Genomic DNA, 22777 nt, shown 5'->3' with positions numbered 1-22777 from the left:
TATCTCATGAAAAATTACAAATTACCTTTAACAATTTCCCTTTTCAAATGTTACCTAAATTTATAAGCTCAATAGGATTTAATTACATAAAATCTAAATATATTACTTTTTTGTTTATTCATATTCTCCATGTTTATCATCTGGTTTAGAATTCTATTACAGCTTCATATTTAAAAAGTATATAAGGTTGAAAATATTTTATTTGGATATTAGTAAAATTTACCTTAAAAGAATACTCCAGTCGAACAAGAAAAGGAAAATTCACTGCCTGTAATATTCTTTTCTCATTCAAAGTATGCTCTATTTGCTTCAGTTTAACAACCTGTAATTGAAAGACAAATATATTTAATGTATTTGAACAAAATTTAGAAGCTACTAGAGTTTTAAAAGAAAAAATAAAATGTTTTTCATATAATAATGAACTTGGATAAGCAAAATCGCTAGAGTTGGATAAGGATGATAATAGTTAGTACCAACTAAGCTTATCAGATTCAAATGAAAAACCTAACAGAGGATTTAAAACTTGGTCTTAAGAAGGTCAACTATGATTTTCAATCAAGAAGCAAGAACTAAGAAGAAACAGACTCATCATAAATCACTTTAAAAATTAATATATGAAAATACTTAGTTCCTAACAACTTATAGTCCACTAAAGGAGCTGGGACAAATTGCTGCAATAAGTAGGTATTGATCTTAAATCTTCAGAAGATCAAAAAGGAAATCAAGGATTGAGGAAAAGCCAATAATTGAAAAACAGTGGGTAGGAATGAACAATCTGTTCATTTCATAATACCTAAATAAATACAAGAACAAATCCTAAAAATTCAATTTATACAGACACAAAAGAGAACACACAAAATATTGGCAAAAAACAACTATGTCTTTATAACAAACAGGTCATTTAGGATTAATCAAGCTTTTTCTGGATTGTCTACTCAATCAAGTACAATAGCAGGGGAAAGCAACTTAGCACGACTTCATAAAGGCTGTGATTCTATTGTTAATTTAAGAAAAGGTGACCTTAGGGAGATATAAATAATTGTCTTGTATATGTGTAAATCATTAGAAGGTGGCATTCTTTCTTATTGTCTATGTGGGGTAGTCACAGAATTCGAGAAGTTCAACATGAATAAAATGGTAATTAAAGATACCATTCAGTTATTAGCATATAAAATTATAGTATAAAAATAATGCTGGGGTTGGCCTGGCGCCGTAGTGTTGTTAAGTTCCTGCACTCCGCTTCAGTGGCCTGGAGTTCACAGGTTCAGAGCCCAGGTGCAGACCTAGCACCGCTTGTCAAGACACACTGTGGCAGCGTCCCACACAAAACAGAGGAAGACTGGCACAGGTGTTAGCTCAGCAACAGTCTTCCTCAAGCAAAAAGAGGAAGATTGGCAACAGATGTTAGCTCAGGGTCAATCTTCCTCACAAACAAAAAAATAAAACAAAAAAATAATGCTGAGCAAAGAATAATTGACTAAGAATCAGAAGATCTGTATTCTAGTCTAGACCTTCTATTCAACCAGTTTTGTGACTTTGGAGATGTTGTTTCAATTTAGGATTTCAGTTTTTTTTAATCTGTAACATGAAATTGTTGGATCACTACTGTCTACATTCTAACGAGTTACAGAACCAATTAGTCTATAAATTATATAACATTAGCTGGAGAATTACTGCTGCTTGTGTTTACTTTTTAAAAAATAGACTATTTTTAGCAGTTTCAGGTTCACAGTAGAGTTGAGTGGAAGATACAGAGATTTCCCATATACCTCCTGCCCCAACACATGCATGGACTCCCTTGTTATCAACATTCCCTGCCAGAGTGGTACATTTGTTACAATCAATGAACTTACACTGACACACCATTATCACTTAGAGTCCATAGTTTGCATTAGGGTTGACTCTTGGTGGTGTACATTCTGTGGGTTTGAACAAATATATAAAGACATGACCCACCATTATAATATCAGAGTAGTCTCACTGTCCTAAAAATCCTCTGTGCTCCACTTATTCATCCCTCCCTCCCCACAACCCCAGACAACCACTGATTTTTTTACCCTCTCCATAGTTTTGCCTTTTCCAGAATGTCAAATAGTTGGAATCACACAGTATGTAGCTTTTTCAGATTGGCTTTTTTCACTTAGTAATATGCATTTAAGTTTCCTCCATGTCTTTTCATGGCTTAGTAGCTCATTTCTTTTTAGTGCTGAATAATATTCCATTGTCTGGATGTACCACAGTATTTACTTTTGCATATTATGATATAGCAGGCTTTTAGTTAGGCATAGACAATGTGTTACCTTGTGAAATAAGTAATGAAAACTGCAAGAGAGAGGCTTTGTGCATTATAGCCCTAAGCCAACCGTGTGTGGGGGGTATAATAATTAAAAATAGAAATGAATTCAAGATATATGAACAGGCAAAGCAAATATGCTTAGTTAATTTTTAAATTAATTTAAAATTAATTAAAATCTAATTTACTTTCCAATGTGTATATCCGCTACATATAAGGCATAATAATAAGTACAATAGAGATGAAGATAAGAAAGTGTCTGCCTTCATGCTGTGTAAAATCTATTTGGAAGTATGATGTATGAATATGTGACTAGCAATATGTGAATAATTGCCAAGTGAGAGTTATGATGTCATAAGTGTTCATAGGAGAAAATGTTTAAATTAGGCTTAACACTTAAATCTTTCTGAGGCTCAGATTCTTCACCTATAAAATGCTGATAATAATAACACCTACACTTTAGAACTATGTGGCACTAGGCCCGTCAAGTGATTAACATAGTGCCTGGCACAAAGTAAAAGCTCAAAAAACTGTCAATTGTTATTATAATCTATTTAAAAAGGTGAGAGCTCAGCTGAGTCTTAAAGATGGGTAGATAACAAGGGTTAGAAAATTATAGAGAAGACTACGCAGTCAGGGTTAATATAAAGAACCATTATCTGAAGAGGAAAAATATACCAAGGTAAGTCTGAGCGCTAGTTCCATTTGGCTACAGCTTAGGACAGTGCTTTTCAAAATTTGGTAATGAAGTACTCCTAAATAGCAGAGAAAAATTAACAACTACCCCTGGGGGTGTAGTCCATATTTTATTTTCAAAATTCATATAAAATTTATATTTACTTCTTAATATTTCTGTTGGTTTACATACACATATTTAAAAGCACTTATAAATGATTGCATATTAGCTGATTTTTTTTTAACCAACCATTTGAGGAGTTATTAATAAGGAAGATAGGCCATGTATTATCACACACTCCCCTGACCCACCCAGCATAGCACTATATACACCTGTGGGTCAAGTTTCACTCAGAAAAGTAGAGAATAGAGGATACACAGGGAATTGTGTGAGATAAGACTACAGTGGAGTTTGGAAGAAATTTATGAAGGGTTTGAGAGTAGGCTGCAGAGTTCTGACTTCATTGAATAAACATGAGGAAGCTTTTTAAGGGAGTGAGTGAAATGATATGATATGACAAGAAACTTCGTTGGCAGTGAGGAGGCTGAATTAGGAGAAAGTGAAAAGTCTGAGGTTGTGGAAAATAATTAAGATGTTATTGTGAAAGCCCATTTGACATAAATGAGAAATCAAATTAGGTGGTGGGAGAAACGCTCTGAGGGGTCACAATACATTTTAAAGGAAAAACGAGTATGGGCACAGAAATCAGGCAAACCTGGGTCAATTCTTGATTCATCTTACCAGGTGTCTGACTTTGGAAAAATTATTTCAATAGAGAGGTTATTGGCTTCAAAGGGGATTAATGTCACACAAAGTTGTGGTGAAGATTCACTGATACAATAAATACAAAGTGCCTAGCAATGCTTGACACAGAGAGTGGAATAAAGAAATGTGATTGCCTTTAATTTTTTTCACTTTCTTTAGTCTACCAAGGGTTAAAAGTTCCAGACGTTATCAGTTATTTAATCCTTAGTGTATACGTGTTTCCTCAGCTAGACAGCAAAATTCTTAATGATAGAGAACATGTCTTATTGATTATACCAATCTCTGACCTTTCTTTTCCTACCTTCCCTTTCCTCCACTAACCAAGAAGTGTACTTGGTATATACAAGGTGCTCTGCAAATGTATACAGTTGAATCAAACTAAATGGAATTCAGTTTTTCTTTCTTTTCAGCCTGATTCTCACCTAGTACCTCAATAAGGAAGAATGTGAAATAGCCTAAAACTTGCTTTGGAGGTTAATAATGAAAGAGGTTATCTGGTATACCTCGTTATTACTAGTGATTTCCTTAATTTCTGCAGTGGTTTTCTTCCCCTCACCCCAAACACTATAAGATAGGAGAAGCCAAAAAGAGTTAATTGAAAGATTTGTGACTTTATTAACAGAAAAGAAGCTTATTATGGAGTGTTATTTTATTACTTAGCTTTAGCAAATTAAAGCAAATAAACTTGAAAAAATTTAGAACATAAATTCTTTGTCTGGGGGCTGGCGCCGTGGCTGAGTGGTTAAGTTCATGTGCTCCGCTTTGGTGGCCCAGGGTCTCGCCACTTGGGATCCTGGGCACGGACATGGCACTGCTCATCAAGCCATGCTGAGGTGGCGTCCCACACAGCATAAATAGAAGGACCTACAACTAGAATATGTGACTACGTATTGGGGGCTTTGGGGAGAAGAGAAGAAGGAAAAAAAACTTTGTCCGAATTATGAATAGATCCACAACATTGCCATAGAGGAAATGACTTAAAATGGCAGCTATTCTTCAGGGAAATACTCTTGTCATAATTTATCCATGAGGTAACCTTCCCAGTAACTTATTTAACAAGGCACTGTCTTACCAAAAAAGGAATTAAAAACTTCTTTCCTGAATACTTTAAAGCATAAAATGGCATATTTTGTAATCCTTTTAGTATTTTATGACTAAAGCACGTTCTATTAATTCCTTAAGAAAGATAACATAAAATATCAGAGGCTTTCTAGATAATAACATTTTAATGACAGGTTTAATCAAAAATATAAATTTGAAGCATTTTGTTGTTGTTGTACTACCAACACAAGTATACAAGCCACTTAACCTCTCTGAGACTCATTACCTCATCTAGAAAATTATGGAAAGAAGTAGTTGATCTCTAACAGCTCCATGCTCAGATTGTACAAATTAGGTATGCAGAGCTCAAGGGTAAGCTGAAGGCTGGATAAGTGTACTCAGGGAGAGGGTATGGAACAATGAAATGAGAAGAGGAGATCATCCAGTGATTGGGACTGGCATTCTTTAAAGAGTAGACAGAAAGAAAAAGATAAAACAAAACAGGAAAAGGCTCATAAAAACAAGAGCCCAGAGAGGCAGGAGCATAATCCAAAGAACATAGGGATGCAGAAGGCCAGGAATGAGACAGTTTCAAGGGAATGGTCAGCACAGCCATAGGCTCCAATAAAGTCACATAAGATGAGCAAAAAGAATCCACTGAACTTGATGATTAGGCCACTGGATTGGTGACCCTTGCCAGAGCCATTTCAATAGAGCAGCAAGAGGTTGGAGATGAACAAGGAGGCAGCTAAACTGAGGGCTGAAGAATGAATCGGAAGTGAGTTAGTGGACAGAGTGACTGTTTTTCAAGAAGCACAGTTAGAAAAGATATGTGAGGGGCTGGCCTGGTGGCACAGCGGTTAAGTGCGCATGTTCTGCTTAGGCGGCCTGGGGTTTGCAGGTTCGGATTCTGGGTGTAGACATGGCACTGCGTAGCAGGCCATGCTGTGGTAGGCGTCCCACATGTAAGCAGAGGAAGATGGGCACAGATGTTAGCTCAGGGCCAATCTTCCTCAGAAAAAATAGGAGGATTGGCAGATGTTAGCTCAGGGCTAATCTTCCTCGGGAAAAAAAAAAAAAAAAAAGGTATGTGAAAGAAGGCAGTAGACAAAGACGCACAACTAATGTGTGTATAGGTGTATTTAATTTTAGAGAGACTTAAGCCATTACTCCTTTTCATGTTAGAGGTTAGTTTTGGTTTTTGTTTTAAAGTAGAGGTTGGATTGGAACCTCTGACCAGTGTAATGCTGGGTTGTCAGTATGGTAGCTACTAGCCACGTCTGGTTATTTAACACTTGAAATGTGGCTAATCCAAATGGAGATGTACTGTACATGTAAAACATACATCAGATTTTGAAGACTTGGTATGAAAAAAGAAGGTAAAATATCTCAGTAATTTTTATATTAATCACACGTTGCAGTAATATTTTAGATACATTGGGCTAAATAAAATCTACTATTAAAATTAATTTCATCTATTTCTTCTTACTTTTTTTAATGTGGCTACTCGAAAATGTGAAATTATATATGTGGCTCACAACATACTTCTGTTGGACAGCATTAGTCTGGCCACTATCTGTAACCCCGACTACCAGTTTAGTACCGATCTACATCCCAGTAAGCCAAAATGTCATTCTTGGGAACATAATATCTATAAGATAATAAATCAAGATTTGCCATTTTTCTTTTACTTTCCCTCAACTGTACGTGATTACTAGGAAAACAGAAGCTTAGTATTTAAAGCATGAATAATTCAGACACCTTGATTCATAGATACACTAATATGTGACAAATACTTAACATTTGCTTTTTATTTTAATTAATTTTTTATCAAGATATAATTGACATATAACAATATATTAATTTCCAGTATACAGCATAATGATTTGATATTTTTTATAGTATGTAGGTTTTCACATTTTTCCCTGCTTTAACTGCATTTAAATGAACCAAACTCAGTACTATTAAACAAGAGGGCTTCTACTGTCAATTAAACTAAGTCAAAATAAAATCACTCAATTTCTGTTACCTCAACCTAAGAATCAAATAATTGATCCCTGTACTTTTCCACAAGGCAGAATGTAGTAGAGATGCCTGTTCTTTATGTGTCGAATTCAAAATTTTGTTAGTGAACATACAGATACCTATTATTTATAAATAATTATTGAAATAATAATGTACCCGCATATACTAAAACTATTAACTATGTATCACACAGTCACAATAAATAAGAATGCAAATTAAATGCAACAAGAAAATTATTTGCAGGTGTCAATGGCAAGTCATGATATCGTATCTGTCTAATAATCTAGCTGATAAAACTGAAGTTTATCCTTCAGGCAAAAAACAACAAAGACACTGACCTTCTGCTTATCTAAGATCTTCATGGCATAATACTGTTCAGTGGCTTTATGTTTCACCAACATGACTCTTCCAAATGAACCTGTTCCAAGGGTTTTTTTCCTTTCAAAATCCTCCAGCCCGGCATTATTCTACATATACATGAAAAAATAAAATAAACTTTAAAGTTAGAATTTCTCAAAAAAAGACTATGATAATTATAATAGCTTTAGTGATATATAATGAGAATAACTTAATTTATAACTATTCATTTAAAAACAATACAAAAAGACTATTGAGATTCTAGGTTATTGGCTCTATTTTCCCTTTGAATAAGAAAAGCTCTAATATTTGAGAAGAGAATTATATTTCAAAACAAAGCATAATAGTAATGGGAGAAAACAAGATCCTCAGGTGAAATATTAATGGTCATATTCCAATATGAATTCCTAGTATTAAACTTCTAATAAATTCATTCCACATTTAAATAATTACAAACTGACCAGAAGTATACTGTCAAAGACAATCATGGAAGCCATACCGTATTAGTGCACTTGCAAATAATTGTAATACGCATAAACCGAGGGATCAGAGTCCTTCACTAGAGTTATCTCTGAAGAAAGCACTGTTTTACTTCAATTCTATCTTTATACGAGCTTATGGAACTAGATAATAACAGCATAAGAGATCCTATCGGCTTTCTCTCTCTGATGTTATAATAACCCAGTATTAGTTAAAACAGTAACAATAAGGAAAGAAGAGTTCCTCATTCTCACAAAGATAGCCAAAGTCAGAGTCCCAAACAATAATCAGTCTCTTTTTCTCTTTGAATAGATGCTTTGTTATGAGTAAACATCTTTGTTTGGCTTTGACTATAATATAGAGGCAAAGAATTAGAGGCATCAATCTATTGAATTTGTTGCTGCCACAACAAAATGAAAATTACTAGGAATAAATTATGTGCTAAATAGCAACAAATAGTGATTGTTGACCCATTTGTTTAATAAGTTTTCATTACGAAGATCTCCATGAAAATCTTGGAGAAAATATTTCCAAGGGGCAGTCTGAACAGTGTTTAGCTTGAGAAAAAGGTAAGGCAATGTGAGTCTTACATAAGTGAGGAACCTGGCTAGCTACTGGTGTCCCCTGTAGTTGGATTTAATCTCTACTGCAAATCAAACCTTGCCTTTGGAGACACACGATAGCTTCTTGTTGAACCATTACAGAGAGTGCAAGCAACTCTAAATTTTTACTTATGAAACTTGTTTTCATCATATTTTAATTTCAAATTTCCAATAATTTAAATTGCCATAAGATTCTGTATCAATGAAGAAAGAAAAAACTCATTATAATTCTGATTGAATTATTTAATTTTATGGGTTAATATTTAATTTTTGGCTTTATGACTACAGATGTACTGAATGTTTAATATAGTTGACAACTAAATAATGGAAACCAACTTCATTAATAGACAACAGATCATCTCTTTTTGCCTGTCACTGCTTTTCATTCAAATATGCCATCTTTTTCTCACCTCCCTTAAAGATTCATGTTAGATGTCTAACTTTTTGTAATCAGTAGAGTGACTACATTTTAAATTACAGGTCATGCTATAAATCTTGGTAATGATGGCATCTTCATAAAACATAACACTATTTAGAATTAAATATTTTTTAGTGAAAAAATACTTGAAATAAAATTTTTGTGCTAGGAAAAAAGGTTTTAAAAATTCAACCTACTATTAGGTTCCTTAATTATTTATAACTTTGAAAAGAAATTTTTTTGTCAAGCATAGTTGGCTCTTTTTATACATAGTTTTTAGATCGTAGTTAAGATCTAAAGTACTTAAATTATATAGAACTTACTCCATCAAAACGTTTATGAATGGGTCCCTGTGTACTTGGTATGTTGCTAATAGCCAAGTATTTGTGATTAAGAACTTGAAACTTGCACAATAGGATCCCTATTGTTGTAATTAATAAAAATAATAAATATGCTATCAAAGGCATAAACCAAAATTACCATAAATTAGAAAACATCAAGAATTTGCAGCAGTTTGGAAGTAGTATCAAAATTTACAATCAGTTATTATACTGAAAATTAGTTCCTTCTCCAATTTAGGTATACAGAGAATTATTTATTAATAAATCAAAACAATGTTACGGCAAAATTCCCATGCTAAGCTTACACTTATTAAAGCTACTTGAAAATTAAAGTTTCTGAAGTAGTAAATTACTTAGGCAAGAACCATGATTTTACTTAACACAGGATTTTTAAATTGTAGAAAATTTTAAACATTCCTTACCTGAGCAGGATTTTCCCATTTTTTTAAAAAGTCTTCTTTGGCTTTAGCTAGAAACTCTTTCACTGAAAATATATAAAAAAAACAAATTTCGTCTTGTAAGAACACATATTACAGATAAATATACTTGCTTAAAAAACACAGACATGTCAACTATGGTTGCCATGAAACATGTATTCACAACCATAATACACTAGAGAGCTATTTAGTTTCTATAAACAAGAAGCAAACACTTTCTCAAATTTCTAAGAATCTCTAATACTGTTCTACAGGAAGGCCACTTTGATAATTTCAAATCTAATAATAAAAACACTGTTCCTGAAAACATACCTGGAAATAATATAAAAAATATTTAACAATATACAAATAAGCCAGCAGTTATATTAACAGAGGCTTTAAACATAAGAACTAAAACCATCTGGAGAATGTGAACCTGTTGATTTGTGGGGTTTCAACAGTAATTAACTTTGATAAAGGGCTGTTTTCAGGTATAAGGATTTATGTTATCAGATTTGTGTTCTCTTTACTAAAGATAGAGAGAAAAGGGAAAGAAAACACAGACTAACACATAAAGGATACCCACAAAGACTTTAAAACAAAACAGAATACATCACAAACAAAAAACCCAAATAGCTTAAAATCTCATTCTAAATTTGGAGCAAAACTAAATGTCTGAATACCTAATTTAAAATGTACACTAAAGTAAAGAAATTCAAAACTAGGTGTTTATACAGTGATCAATAATAGCCAAATTATTTCAAAGAGCTGTGGTTTGAACTTTTAGATTTGTTAAATATGAATCATTTAAAAGGATTCCTCTTTTTCACTGTCTTTCCACAAAGTTAACAATGACTTCTGTTTACAAGACGACTTCAGGTGTTTAAAAATAAATAATAGGAAAAAAATTCCAGAGACCTTAAACAGCATAAACAAAATGTGTCCTTGTTCCTATAGTTAGCTATGAGAGCAAAACCTGACTACACAAGAAGTAATTATTTTAGTCTTTCTTTTTGTTCAAAGTTCCCAATATTTCTGACATCTGAATCTATAAATAAAGAAGAAAGCAGGATTTAAATAATGTTAAAATAGTAAAAGGCTAAAGTGAACTTAGAGGGGAACACCGGCATTTATTTCAGAAATATTAAGAGTGATGATGATAATGATGATGAAAAGACAGAATTAAAAGTGGAAGCGAGGGGCTCACAAATTCTTTAAGATCATCTAATGATGTAATGGTATTAAAGAGAGGCATTTTAAGGTACACATTATTTTTTTCCTCCTTTATCCCCAGTGAAATACCTTTGGCAAAACACTGTGACTAACCAAAAAGGCTGTTGGCATTCTAAACATTTTGAGACTTCAAAATGGTGATGACACCAAGAGCAGACATTAGTTTTTAAGTAACACTAGAGTGCGCATTTCTGAAGACATTATTTTACTACTTTATATAAACTGTCACTTGTATTTGCTGTAAAATAATCTGAAAACACTTGTAGAAAATTTGAGAAAAACAATTTTTAAAATTAGAATCTTCCCATTGTATGAAAATCTCATCCACCAAAACAATGAATCAAATAATTGCACATAATTAAGCAAATATGATCTAGTTCCTCCCAAGGGTGGATTTGGGGGTGGAAAATTCTTACAATTTCTTCAGGTTCAGGATGGTTCAAGTCATCTTACTTCTACAAGTTACTAGTTGCAACTGAAGAGTGGTTTTATAAGCAAGATTTTTTTTTTGGGTGTGTGTGTGTGGAGCAGACATATCTGCACATGGCACTGACTGAGAAGTGTCAGCTATGAAGTAAATTACAAACATAATTTATTGCTAAATGCAACTGTGGCTTTTAAGAAACAACAACTTGTGATTTCCAAAATATACCTCTGATTTCTTTTGAAAAATATTTTTAGTTATCTTCTATTTATAGAACTTGCACATCAAGTTGCAGTATAAACTCTCCAGATGCCTGCATGAGTATAGATAATTTGGAGACAAGAAAGAGAATCAGGGAAAGAAAAAAATATCCCTAACATCCTGTTTCAGCTTCTCTTGTCACTTCCTGCTAAGTGGATCTGGAGTTAAGAAAAAAGTAACTGGTCAAAGGAAGGACTGGTAGTATTTGCCAAATTGAAAGAAAATTTCCTTTTTCCTGCTTAGTGAATGAGCTGGAGGAAAAATTTCAAATGCTACTTAATTTCATTCACTAATAGGATATTGAGGAAATTCTCTGAAATATTCTCTGTACTCATCAATATCCCAAGTTTACTGTCAAGTTACACTGTAGAAAGTAAATACTTCTCATAAAGGTCTTATTTGAAAATTATCAGAAAAGGGTATGAATCAAAGATATTAAATTTTGTCAATTATTTCAATTATTTCAGTTCCCTTTTAGAGTAAGGATAAGCATTAATTATAATGTCATTAAATTTCCAAGAAAATTCTGTTCCTGAAACACTTTTTTGTCATATATGTATATATATACACATACGAAATCTCTAGTTTATATGTGCACTATTTAGATGCAAAGATGAACCTAGTTAACTCTTTGTAAAAATATAAGTTAGCTAAAATATACATCTTATAAATATATACACCAAAAATAAAATCTTTCACAATATGCTGGATTATGATTCTAAAACAACAGGTAATCCAGAACCACACATACTTGCTTTGCACTTTATTATTTTATTATTTGCATTTAAAGTCACTGGTGAATTTAACTTTCTAAATGCTTTTCTCTGGTTATTTCCAAAATTTTTATCCACTGGCATAAGGTGTTGGCAGCTAATTAATAAAATGAGTGGTAGGAGAGAGAGAGACAAAATTCAAACACGGCAGCACATTCAATCCAGAGTTCCCTATAAAATATACCTGAAGTTCTCAATTTTTTAGTTTTCTTGTTGTGTTCTAATACATAAGCCATATCTATATTTTACCATTTAAACCCTTGTGATATCCTGAAATAGCCACAGGTTTCGGAGCTTAGCACATCTGAATTAGAATATTGGCTCCAATACTTCCTAGCTATGCGATCATGGGTACTTATCTACAAAGCATCAAAGAGTGATTAGTAACTCTCCTTAGGAAAAAATACCTCAGTGAAGGATTTTTCTGAAAATATATTTTGTTCTGTATTGGTCAGTAATGGAGCAAACTAGGTACTATAAAAATGAGAAGGACACACCAAAAACTAACTCACTTTCTTCCCAGGAGTATACATTTCAATTATATTTATTTTCCAAATAAATTTATTTTCTCTTCAGTTGGTATCATTTAAGGAGTCTAATCACGGTGCATTCTAAAGAAATGAGCATACCAAAAGAATTTACATGTTCACCCAGGATTGGTTTGTAGGAATGTTTATCCACATTTATAAGATGAAGAAAGAAGAAATAAAGTGACAATTTTTATGCATTTCCACAAGTACGTAAAGAAACAATTCTTATCACTCTCAAAATATTTTTGAATATGTTTATCCACAGGACATAGTTTAAAAATTGGATTACAAAGTTCATTTTAAACAGTAGGAAAATTTATTAAAAATTCAAGTATGGCATATCTTTATTCCATGTTATTCAGATAATTCTATAATAAATAACATTTCACTAACTACGTTTACTAAATTTATTTATTAGGCATTTTTGGGTTTTGTGTTAGGTAAACTAGATTACTGTTTATTATAAAAAGAACATGTTGTTAGTTATAGTATGCCATTATCCATTGCTTAAAAGAGGTCATCATTCATGTTTTGTAAGAAGAGTTTAGAAATCTATTCCTATATAGATTACAACTACTCCAGATGTTGAGTTATCGAGCCTCTGTGCAATGAGATGTCACCTCCCTCTTTTATACCTCTTTTACAATAAAAGCACAACTTTACTTAACTTTTATTTAATGAATGTCAGAAAAATAGACAAGAAACAAACAGAAAATGAAACAAAATAGAATATAAACTTCCTAGGGAAAATACCCAATTAAAATATTAGCTGTTTTATTCAAAATTTACAACAGTATATTTTCTTTCAAAAACCAATGATTAACCAGGGTTATCTAATTTAAGTGGGGTGTAGTAACCTGTCTTCTGCTACCCTGTACACCTCCTACTACTTCACAGTGCTATATTTGTTGTCTCTAAAATATCACACAAGGAACTGTAATATACATCATTTCTATAGATAAAACTCAACAAGCCATTTTCTCCATCAACTAAAATATTTTATTAACTCAGCATACTTTATAAAAATATAAATTTCTGGGGAGCAGAACAACTTGCAAACAACTGAATAAAAAGTCTTAAAGGTAACATTTGTTTTATTAAAAAGTAGTTGCCTACCAGATACTTCTGAAGAGGAGCAAGCTTGTATCCAAAAAATAAATTAAACAATGATTAAATGACACTCATAAAAACAACATATTAGCATGAAATCACCTATACACATTTTCTTAGAATATTATGTACAGAAATAAAATATTAATGCAGAAACTCAATAATCTGACTGCACATATTCAAACAGAACATTTTAAAATTAAACGGTAAAGAAATAAAATCAATAATTATTGTTTAGTGCCCAAATCAGTACCATTCTAATTCTCATTAAAACAACTAAGAAAAATTTTAACTCCTCATAGCAATAGTGCTAATAATATTAAGTAGCATATATTGAAATACATATCCTATAATTATTGTAATACCATTTCTGTACTTCTGTTATTTATTTGAAACTCTACTATAGGAAAGACAATTTGAACTATAGCACTTTGTTAACTCCCTTCTGAAAGACACTAGTAAATCTTTCAGGCATTTTACTTCCTTGGTGCTGATTTAACAATCTTTTCAACAACATTTATTGAGTACTGTTTAGTGGTGCCAGAAACTGAGCTAGACTCTGGGAACATACAAAGAATAAACATATCTCCACTATAAGGAGATGAGAAGCTAATGGGGAGAGAGGTGAACCATTACAACAGAATGAGATAAGGACTACAACTAAGGAAATTATAAGGTCCCAAACGAGCTTGAAAGAGAAAATTCTTGGGTAGTAAGGTAAGGCTATTTATAATAGAGGACACAGCATTTGAGCTGAATCTTGAAAAATAAAGAGTTCCTCTGGCAGATGAAGTTCAGGAAGAAGACATTCTGGGCTGGGATGATCTTGTATAAAAGGCATGAGCATTGTTTATCCAGGAAATGGTAAGTGACTTGTAATTGCTGCAGCAAAAGGTAGAAGTGTACAGCAGCAGTGGGTGGTGACGTGTATCAGCAAGAAGGTGCTCAATCATGGAGGTAATTGTTTGCCATGGTGATGCTTTTCCTTGTGTGGGAAGGAACAGGAGTAAACTGAGTTATTCACAATTGCTAGACTCTATTTCTTCTGGGAAATAGGAAGCAAGATCACTTGCTAAGGAAGAGGGGAGCCAGATGGAGTAAAGAGAGATATGGGTGGGGATTAGAGGCTTGAGTATTTTAAACCTTGATAACTATCTATGTAGGGTATAAGAGAGGGGCTATTCCTCTAAAATTTTCTATTAGGGAAAGAGCAAGTATTAGGTCCTATAAGAAATTATATGTTTCTTAATAGTATCTTTTTTGGTAATAATAGTTTAAAATTTTTTTACTGAACAGATTATAATTCATGGGCCCCCTAACCTCTTTGTAGTTAAACTTTTTTATCTTCCTTCTTTACCTTAATAAAGAAATTATTGTATTTAAGAGTTATTTAGCGTGTATCAGAAAGCACAAAACAGGATGAAAACTGGGGTAAAATACCTATGAAAACACCAAGTTCTACCAACAAATATGAGAGAACAGTACAATCCCTTCCAAAACTTCTGGGAAGTATAAATCTAGTAGAGTGTAATAGTCTGTCCTCTGTCACCCCTACTTTAAACACTCACCTCTTTAGAGCTCTATGTTCGCTTTTTCTAAGAATATCACCCAACACACACATTCTACTACAAATATTCTCGATAAACTAAATATAAAACATTCTAGTTGCCACAAAATAACTCATAAAATCCAATTTATAGCAACAAAGCAACAGAATTATTCTGTAAAAAGTGGTTTCCTACCAGATGCTTCTGATGATTTGCGTGCTTGATCAAAAAGAATAAACAGATTAAACAACATAAAATAACATACTCACAATAAGTTACCCATCCATATATGTTCATTAGTATATTTACACATAGAAACAGAATGAAAAATACTTGAGCATACATATTCAACAGTGTTTTATATAAGGATTATAACAAATTCTTTGGATATGTATACTTTTTTAATCAACCAAAACCCTACTCTGGAATAGCATTAGTGAAATATCGTATTCTATCCTTTTAATCTGGGGAGCAATTGTGTTCACTTTGCTGAACAGACACATTATCTGCTTCACCATATTCAAGCATGTTCATTCAAAGCAAATTCACTTTAACTTTAAAAATGATAGTGGGTATTTAAAAAACCTTTAATTACTGCAATTGTATCTGAGCAGTAGAGTGGATGAGACCATGTCTACTTTTATTTTCTAAGGTATCAGACTTGCACAAAGTCACACATGAATGAATGTTTGGAAATATAATAGGCCATAAAAGCCACATTTCCTATTGGGATATTTATTTTACTCTTCTTTCCTCTCCTTACGCTTTCTTAATAGTTAATTCTTTGTCAAGTCTTGGTTACAAGTGAACAGTATAATTGACTGTTTCACTAAACTGTTAAAAAAACACTTTTGGTGAGACATATATTTAAATGATCAAATAATAGAAATACGTACATTAATTATTTTACTAGTATCTACATGAACAGATGGATACACTATGAATCCACATAGCGCTCATTCACAACTAATCACATGTACATGCTTTCTCTCCCAACTTGCTCTCTATCTAGGGATGCCGTGGATTTTCTAGGCCATCCAAGCCATGTTTGACTGGAGATGTTCCCTATAGGATTTTGTAATAAAAACTTAAACTAAATTTATAGTCATAAAACTAATGACCCAGGGAATCTTTGAAATGCACTTTACCTCCTTAATTGTTCACTGAGACCTGTTCTTGGAGGAATATTATATCTACCACAATCCCATGCTAAAGATTTTCCATTTGATTCTGAATTCAAATATTCTGTCCTATTAGCAGACAGTGTAGAGCTAGGAGTGGATCCCTAGATGACAGGATATGAACATTTTCAACTTAACTAGATAGTAGTAAGTGGCTCAAGAAATGGTTGTGCCAATTTATACTGGTACTATATCCCTGATGATCCTTATCCTCAACAAAATATGTTACTATTAGACTTTCTAATGGGTATGAAATCATATCTTCTTGTTAAGAATTAGGTAAATATATCTCAGAATTTTATAATTTTTTCCCCTAAATGTCTTTAATCACTCTTTTATTAGATTTATTCCTAGGTTCTTTAGAACTTTGGTTGCTGTTGTAAAGGGGATAATTTTAAAAATTACTATCCGTTGCTAATGTATAGCACATAGTTCATGTTTACGTATTGATTTTACCTGGCAATCTTGCCAGACTCTCTTATTAATTCTAAAATGACATTGGCAGAGTCTCTTGAATTTTCTATGAAGGCAATCACATATCAACTGTGAATGATGACAATTTTGTCCCCTCCATCTTTTTCTTGTCTTACTGTACAGATTATGATTAACAGTGCAATATTGTACAGAAACAGATAATAAGCACCCTTTTCCTGTTCCTAACTTTAGAGAAAATGTTTCTAACTAATTTTCTTTTCCCATACTTTACTTGCAAAGCTACACTAGACTTAGTAAATTAATTTAAGAATATCTCCTCCTTTTCAGTTCTTTGGAAGATTTTGTACAAGACATAAATTTTTGTTTTTTGAGTATTTCTTAAAACTTGACTGTAAAACTGTCCAGTCCTAATTTTGTTAAGTTTTGAATAAAGATTTTAACTATGATTAAATCTCAAATAGGTACAGTTCTAATCAGTTCTTTTAAGTCTTTTCCATGAACTAACCTTTGGCTCTGTTGTGTCTTTACTTTCTATTCCACTGATTTTTGCTCATGTCTCTATTAGTTTTTCTTCTTTTGATTAACCATGCTGTGCTTTTTCTAACTTGTTTACTTAATGTCTTTCTCCTTTCCTAATATAAGCATTTAAAAATATGTCTCTAAATCTACTTTAGCTGCATCCCACAAGTCTTGATGCACAGTTGAATTTTAAATTTATATTATGACCCAATTCTTGACCTGAGAGTTATCTGAATTTTTTACATCCCCAAACATAACATCTGTGTGTGTTCATTTGTTTAATTAGTCTTTTATTATTGATTAAACTTAATTGCTTTGTGGTCAGAGACCACAGCATATATATCAATTCTTCAAAATATTTTGAATATGTTTAGTTGTAAAATCAATTTTCTAACTGTTCTATATATTTGTGTGCTCTTCAATTACTAGGATTCTCTCTATATATCTATAAATCTTATGTATTTACAACTTCTCCTTATAATTGGGTCAATTTTGTTTTAGATATTTTGAGGCTATTTTAGAGGTGCATACAACTTTTTTCTCTTATTTCATATATTTTTTAACATGATTATTAATTTAAAATGGTAGCCTGTATGTGACAATTCTACTCTCCGACATTCTTTGGAGGGTCTAATTCTATTGTACCTGCTGAATATCATTTGTAGTAGATTTGTTTGTGTGTGTGTATGTATCTATTTTGATTTTGGATTGTGAACTCAAAGTTCAGTGGGGCTTTATCTGTGAGAAACCTGCAGGGCTTAACTTGAGGATATGTTTTGTATTAGCTTCTGTCTGGCATCCAGTGGATGTTACTTAGCCTGGGACTGTTAACAATAATGTATTTTATTTTATTGGCCATTCGTAGACGACACAGTTAATACAGATTAAACCCTGAAATCTACTGGAGGAGAAGCAGTTGATTACAAATTCTCAGGAGAGGCATCCCACACACACGCGCACACACACCTCCCCCGTCCCCAGGAACCTAAGCCAAGAAATACAAGCTTCCTTATTTTCTCCCTCTGTCAGTGGAGAGGTTTTATTTTCTAATCTATGCTTTCACTGAGGCTACAATCCTTTGAGGATTCAGGCTTTATTTAGGAGTCTAAGAAATCCCAAGTTTATGGATCAAAGACCTTGTCTTCTGTCTCTGTGAGGCCAATAAAAACGAAAGCCCTTTGGTTACTGAGGTATGAATGTCTCCTCAGGGTAGCCAAAATATGCTCCCCTTTACAAGCCTGGTTTTCATTTACCATTTCACCTTTTGCACACTGAGGATTTCTATTCTTGTAAGTTTAGCTATTCATTTAAAGGGATGCTTGTTATATTTTATTCAGCATTTCTAGGTGCTGTTGTATCTTCAGTAATTTTTGCTTTAGAAGAATTTTCAAATTATCTAATCTCCAATTTTTGGATTTTTTTTCTTTAAAAGACAAGCTCCGTGTTAAATTGTAAGATGCAAAGAGACCTAGATGTTTGTGGAATTCATTTTTTATCCTTGAATCAAAACTTCCATCAGATATATTTAAGTGTTGGTGTTTTTGTTAATCTTTGTCAAAATACAATGAGCTCTTTGAGCTCTTTCAATCTGTAGATTCAGGTTTTCTTCAACTAAGTAGTTTTTCTGAATCATGTTTTTTATTATTGCTTCTGTTCTATTAGTCATTATCTGTTTTGAAGGAGTACTATTCATTCAATTTGTAGAGTTTCCTACTTTCATCTAACATAGTTTTCACCTCATAATTTTTATCCTGTCCATTCCCCCTACATTCTGGTAGGCTTTATCAAGCTAGTTTTCACACCATTAATTTATTTTCCTGTAGTGATTATTTTGCTCTTTAACGCTTCTAATGCAGCTTTATATTCTGCAAATGCCAGGTTCATTTTCTTATAACCTTCCCTTATCATGTCACTATTGCTCTTCTTTTCTATTCCTGCTTCTCAGTCAGTTCTCTTTTCATCCTAGCCTCTTGTTTTATCTTCTTATTTTTCATGTTTTATTTCACAGATTCAATGTTCACTTGAAATTTTTAGGAATTCAACACAAATACTATCTATAATATCTTATTTTTACCCCCCCCAAATATTTTCTATCAAAAGTTCACTGTCTTCCTCTTGAAGGCTGTGATTTTATCTTTTAATCTTCTCTTTTATAGGCTCCATGTTGTTGCTTTTCTTGTTTATTCATTCATGAACAACGAGAAGCCTTTCAAAACTTTACAAATGCCCCCAAATAAAGTGGATCCTCTCACATCCTACTTGGGTGTGTTATAATCAATTTCTCAGATCTTTTAGTTGACACACATTTACATTATCAGTTAAATAACCTAGTGACTTTCAGACAGGAATAGAGCCAGGACTATAAGGTTTCTTGCTGGTGGTGATGCCCACCACTTCAGGCAAGAGCCCGTCACATCTGGAAGAAGAAAAGCCACTTTTTCAACTTGGAATAGCCTAACAAATTCTTGGTTGTCCCACTGTAACTGTATTAAAATGAAAGTAACCAGCAGTGTTGGATCTTCTACTCGTCTCCCCCACAGTTTTTCTTATAAGCCTCATCCTTCTACGTTAGTGAAGGTGAAACTACTGTTTCTTTTCCATAAAGGCAAGCTACTCAAAGTAAAACCTTTAGTTAAATTTTGCTGTCTGATTTTCAATTTGATACTGTATATTTGTGGGTGTAAGTACCCTTCTTTAATTCCAAGACTGATACACTGTTTTTCCAGTTTTGTGTTCTTATATTTTCAATCTAGAAAATATAGATCTAGAAAGGGGAATTAATTAAATGCTTGTGCTCAAGTCTGTAACTTTCCTGTAATTCACAGCAGGTTAATGCCTTCATCTTTGAAGATTTCCCTTCAGCTACAGCTAGGCCAATCAGAGTTCTCATCTGGGATTTTGATATAATGATGCTGGTTATGTTCCAATAAGCAAATGAACCAAAAAAAAAAATAGGTGACTGCTATTTTTCATTGATAATGTAAGAAAAGTGTTCAAATATGTAAAAAGTGGATAATTTTTAGCCATTCATTTATTCTACAAGAATTTAAGAGTTCATTACTATGTTTGGGGCACTGGGGTAACTATTGGAAATACACAGACGAACACGGCACTATCCTCGACTTAAGGAATTGAAAGTTTGGAGATTGAAAACCAACATGCAAATATATAATATCAATATAATGTAAATAATTGTTATAGTTTACAAGTTTGCTTTGTGAGTATGGGGGTGAGGGGAATCATCTAACTCTAAAGAGTCAGTGATAGAGGCACTGAAAAGCATAGTTGGTTTTCAGAATTTTTATAATAAAAGATGTAATTATGAAAAGGTAGCAAGGAATATTATGTAGTATAGTATGGCTAAATAAGAATTTTATGAGAGATGCAAATAAAGCCAGAAAGGTAGGTCACTGATCTTGTATCCCTACTAAGGAGTTTAACCTTTACCTTAGAGACAACAAGGAGTATCTAAAAGTTTCCATGCTGGGTTAAGAAATGGGCATATTTGCATTTTTAAATGGTAGCATGGAAAATGGCCTGGAGGAATATAAAACTGGAAGCTGAGAGACCAGTGAAGTAGTTACTGCACTAGGGTTGAGAAGACATAGAACGCCTGGTCTAAAAGCATTCCCAGTGTCAGTGAGACCGGAGAAAATTGAGTGATTTCTGAGACATTTCTGACGTAGAATCAATAGAAATTAATGACTGAGTGCATGTCTTGGGGGTAAAAAACCAAGTTAGGACTGACTACAAGGTTTCTGTTTTAAGTTCCTGTACAGGCAGTGGGATCATTAACAGAAATCAGAATCAATTAAAAAGGAGCAGATTTGGAATGGAGAGAGAAAATTCTCTTTTGAATGTTCAGGTAACAACTGAAGATGTAGGCATGGATGAGATCACTCAGAGAGAATGTTGCACTAAAAGAGGGTCAAAGATAGATTCCCAGAGAAAACTCACATTTAATAGGTAGAAAGGAGAAAATGAATAGCTTTTTAACTAGAGAAGTACCACATACACATAAATATCACATGTATAGCTATAGACTTAGGAAAAAAGATCTACCATTTGCTTATTTTTACAAATAAAATCACACTTCACTTGTAATTTTCCACATTTTGAAATGGCTAAGGCAAACACTTATGACATGAGTAAAATTAGTTGAAATTGGACAATCCTGAAAAAGTCAGAATGTCTAGTGATTACTACGATTCCTGTGGTAGAAAAGGCTATAAGGGCAGGCTAATATGATCAAACACATCAAATACCATCTGAATAATCCATAGCTTTCTTGAAAGAAAAATAAAGCAATAGAGAAGCAGCAACAATTTTCTTCGGTTAAAACCAACACATACAATTGTAAAACCTCTAGAATACCACAGTGGTTACCTAAAGATGCTGTTATATACCAAACTTTCAAAGAGAAAACACACTTTGGCTAGATTCAAAGAAATCTAACATTTTAAGTATAATAACCAGGTATATTCAGTTTTGATATCCACAAAAACCTAAGGAATGTTAACATGTTCATTTTGTAATATTAGCCCAAATTTAAACCACTAGATCAGAAAGATCTATCTACTACCAGGAAAATAACAATAATGATTCTTAATATTTTACATGTAAAAATGTTCTTTTAATCTCTAATATCATCCTATAAACAAATATCTAACAGTGTTGAAGAGGTTTATATTATATGGCAGGATAAAAAATATTTATTGGCAATAATGAGGTGATACCCAGTTATAGAATAAAGCTTCACCTATTTTGAATTCTATCATTATATAGTAAAAATCCAACTCTCTCCGGTTCTGAATTCCAATTCCAATCTTTTAAGTGTAAATTATAACAGACTTTTATGTTGTAAGAAAAACCATATAACACTTCTCCTAAAAATGTATCTGATTCAAAGGTTAGCTTATAAACATCTTCTTTTAGTTAAGTAAAAAGATGCTAATGAATTATGCTCGAAGCAAATATTTCTCACTCTAACAACAGGATATCTATTTTTAGCTGCAGGTTTGGCTTAAAGTGAACAGCTTTTACCCTATGATAAACTGCAGTACATACTGTAGTACATTTTCTCAAAAAATATTTTTGGAAATATTTAGAAAAAAATATTGCTACACAATCATATTATAAAAACAAAAAGGAAACTAATTATCACAAAAGTACTCACTCTAACAAATTATTTCCCAAAATAAATTCTTCCTGGAAATTTTAGCAAAGCCTCCAAAACCAAAATGCACATATTTATTTCATCATTGAATCCCTATTTCTCAATGAATTGTAGTTAAAAGCAACGAATAAATCAACAAAATTTTGGCAGCATCTTATTCAAGATTAGTATTTT

General features: G+C 32.7%; 1 protein-coding gene across 2 annotated transcripts in view; it reads right to left on the bottom strand.

Moving 5' to 3' along the window:
- The window catches only part of PRKACB (protein kinase cAMP-activated catalytic subunit beta), a 131635-nt gene that overhangs the window by 29173 nt on the left and 79685 nt on the right, over nucleotides 1-22777 (bottom strand). For both annotated transcript variants that reach the window (XM_046645719.1, XM_046645718.1), the window contains exons 2-4: nucleotides 9421-9482; nucleotides 7139-7267; nucleotides 224-322 (exon numbers count right to left, since the gene is read on the bottom strand). In XM_046645719.1, the coding sequence (XP_046501675.1) occupies nucleotides 224-322; nucleotides 7139-7267; nucleotides 9421-9482 (290 nt within the window). The remainder of the gene's footprint in view (nucleotides 1-223; nucleotides 323-7138; nucleotides 7268-9420; nucleotides 9483-22777) is intronic.

This window comes from Equus quagga, chromosome 18 (genome assembly GCF_021613505.1).
Source record: "Equus quagga isolate Etosha38 chromosome 18, UCLA_HA_Equagga_1.0, whole genome shotgun sequence".
NCBI lineage: Eukaryota > Metazoa > Chordata > Mammalia > Perissodactyla > Equidae > Equus > Equus quagga.
This window is presented reverse-complemented; position numbering and strand designations above follow the sequence as displayed.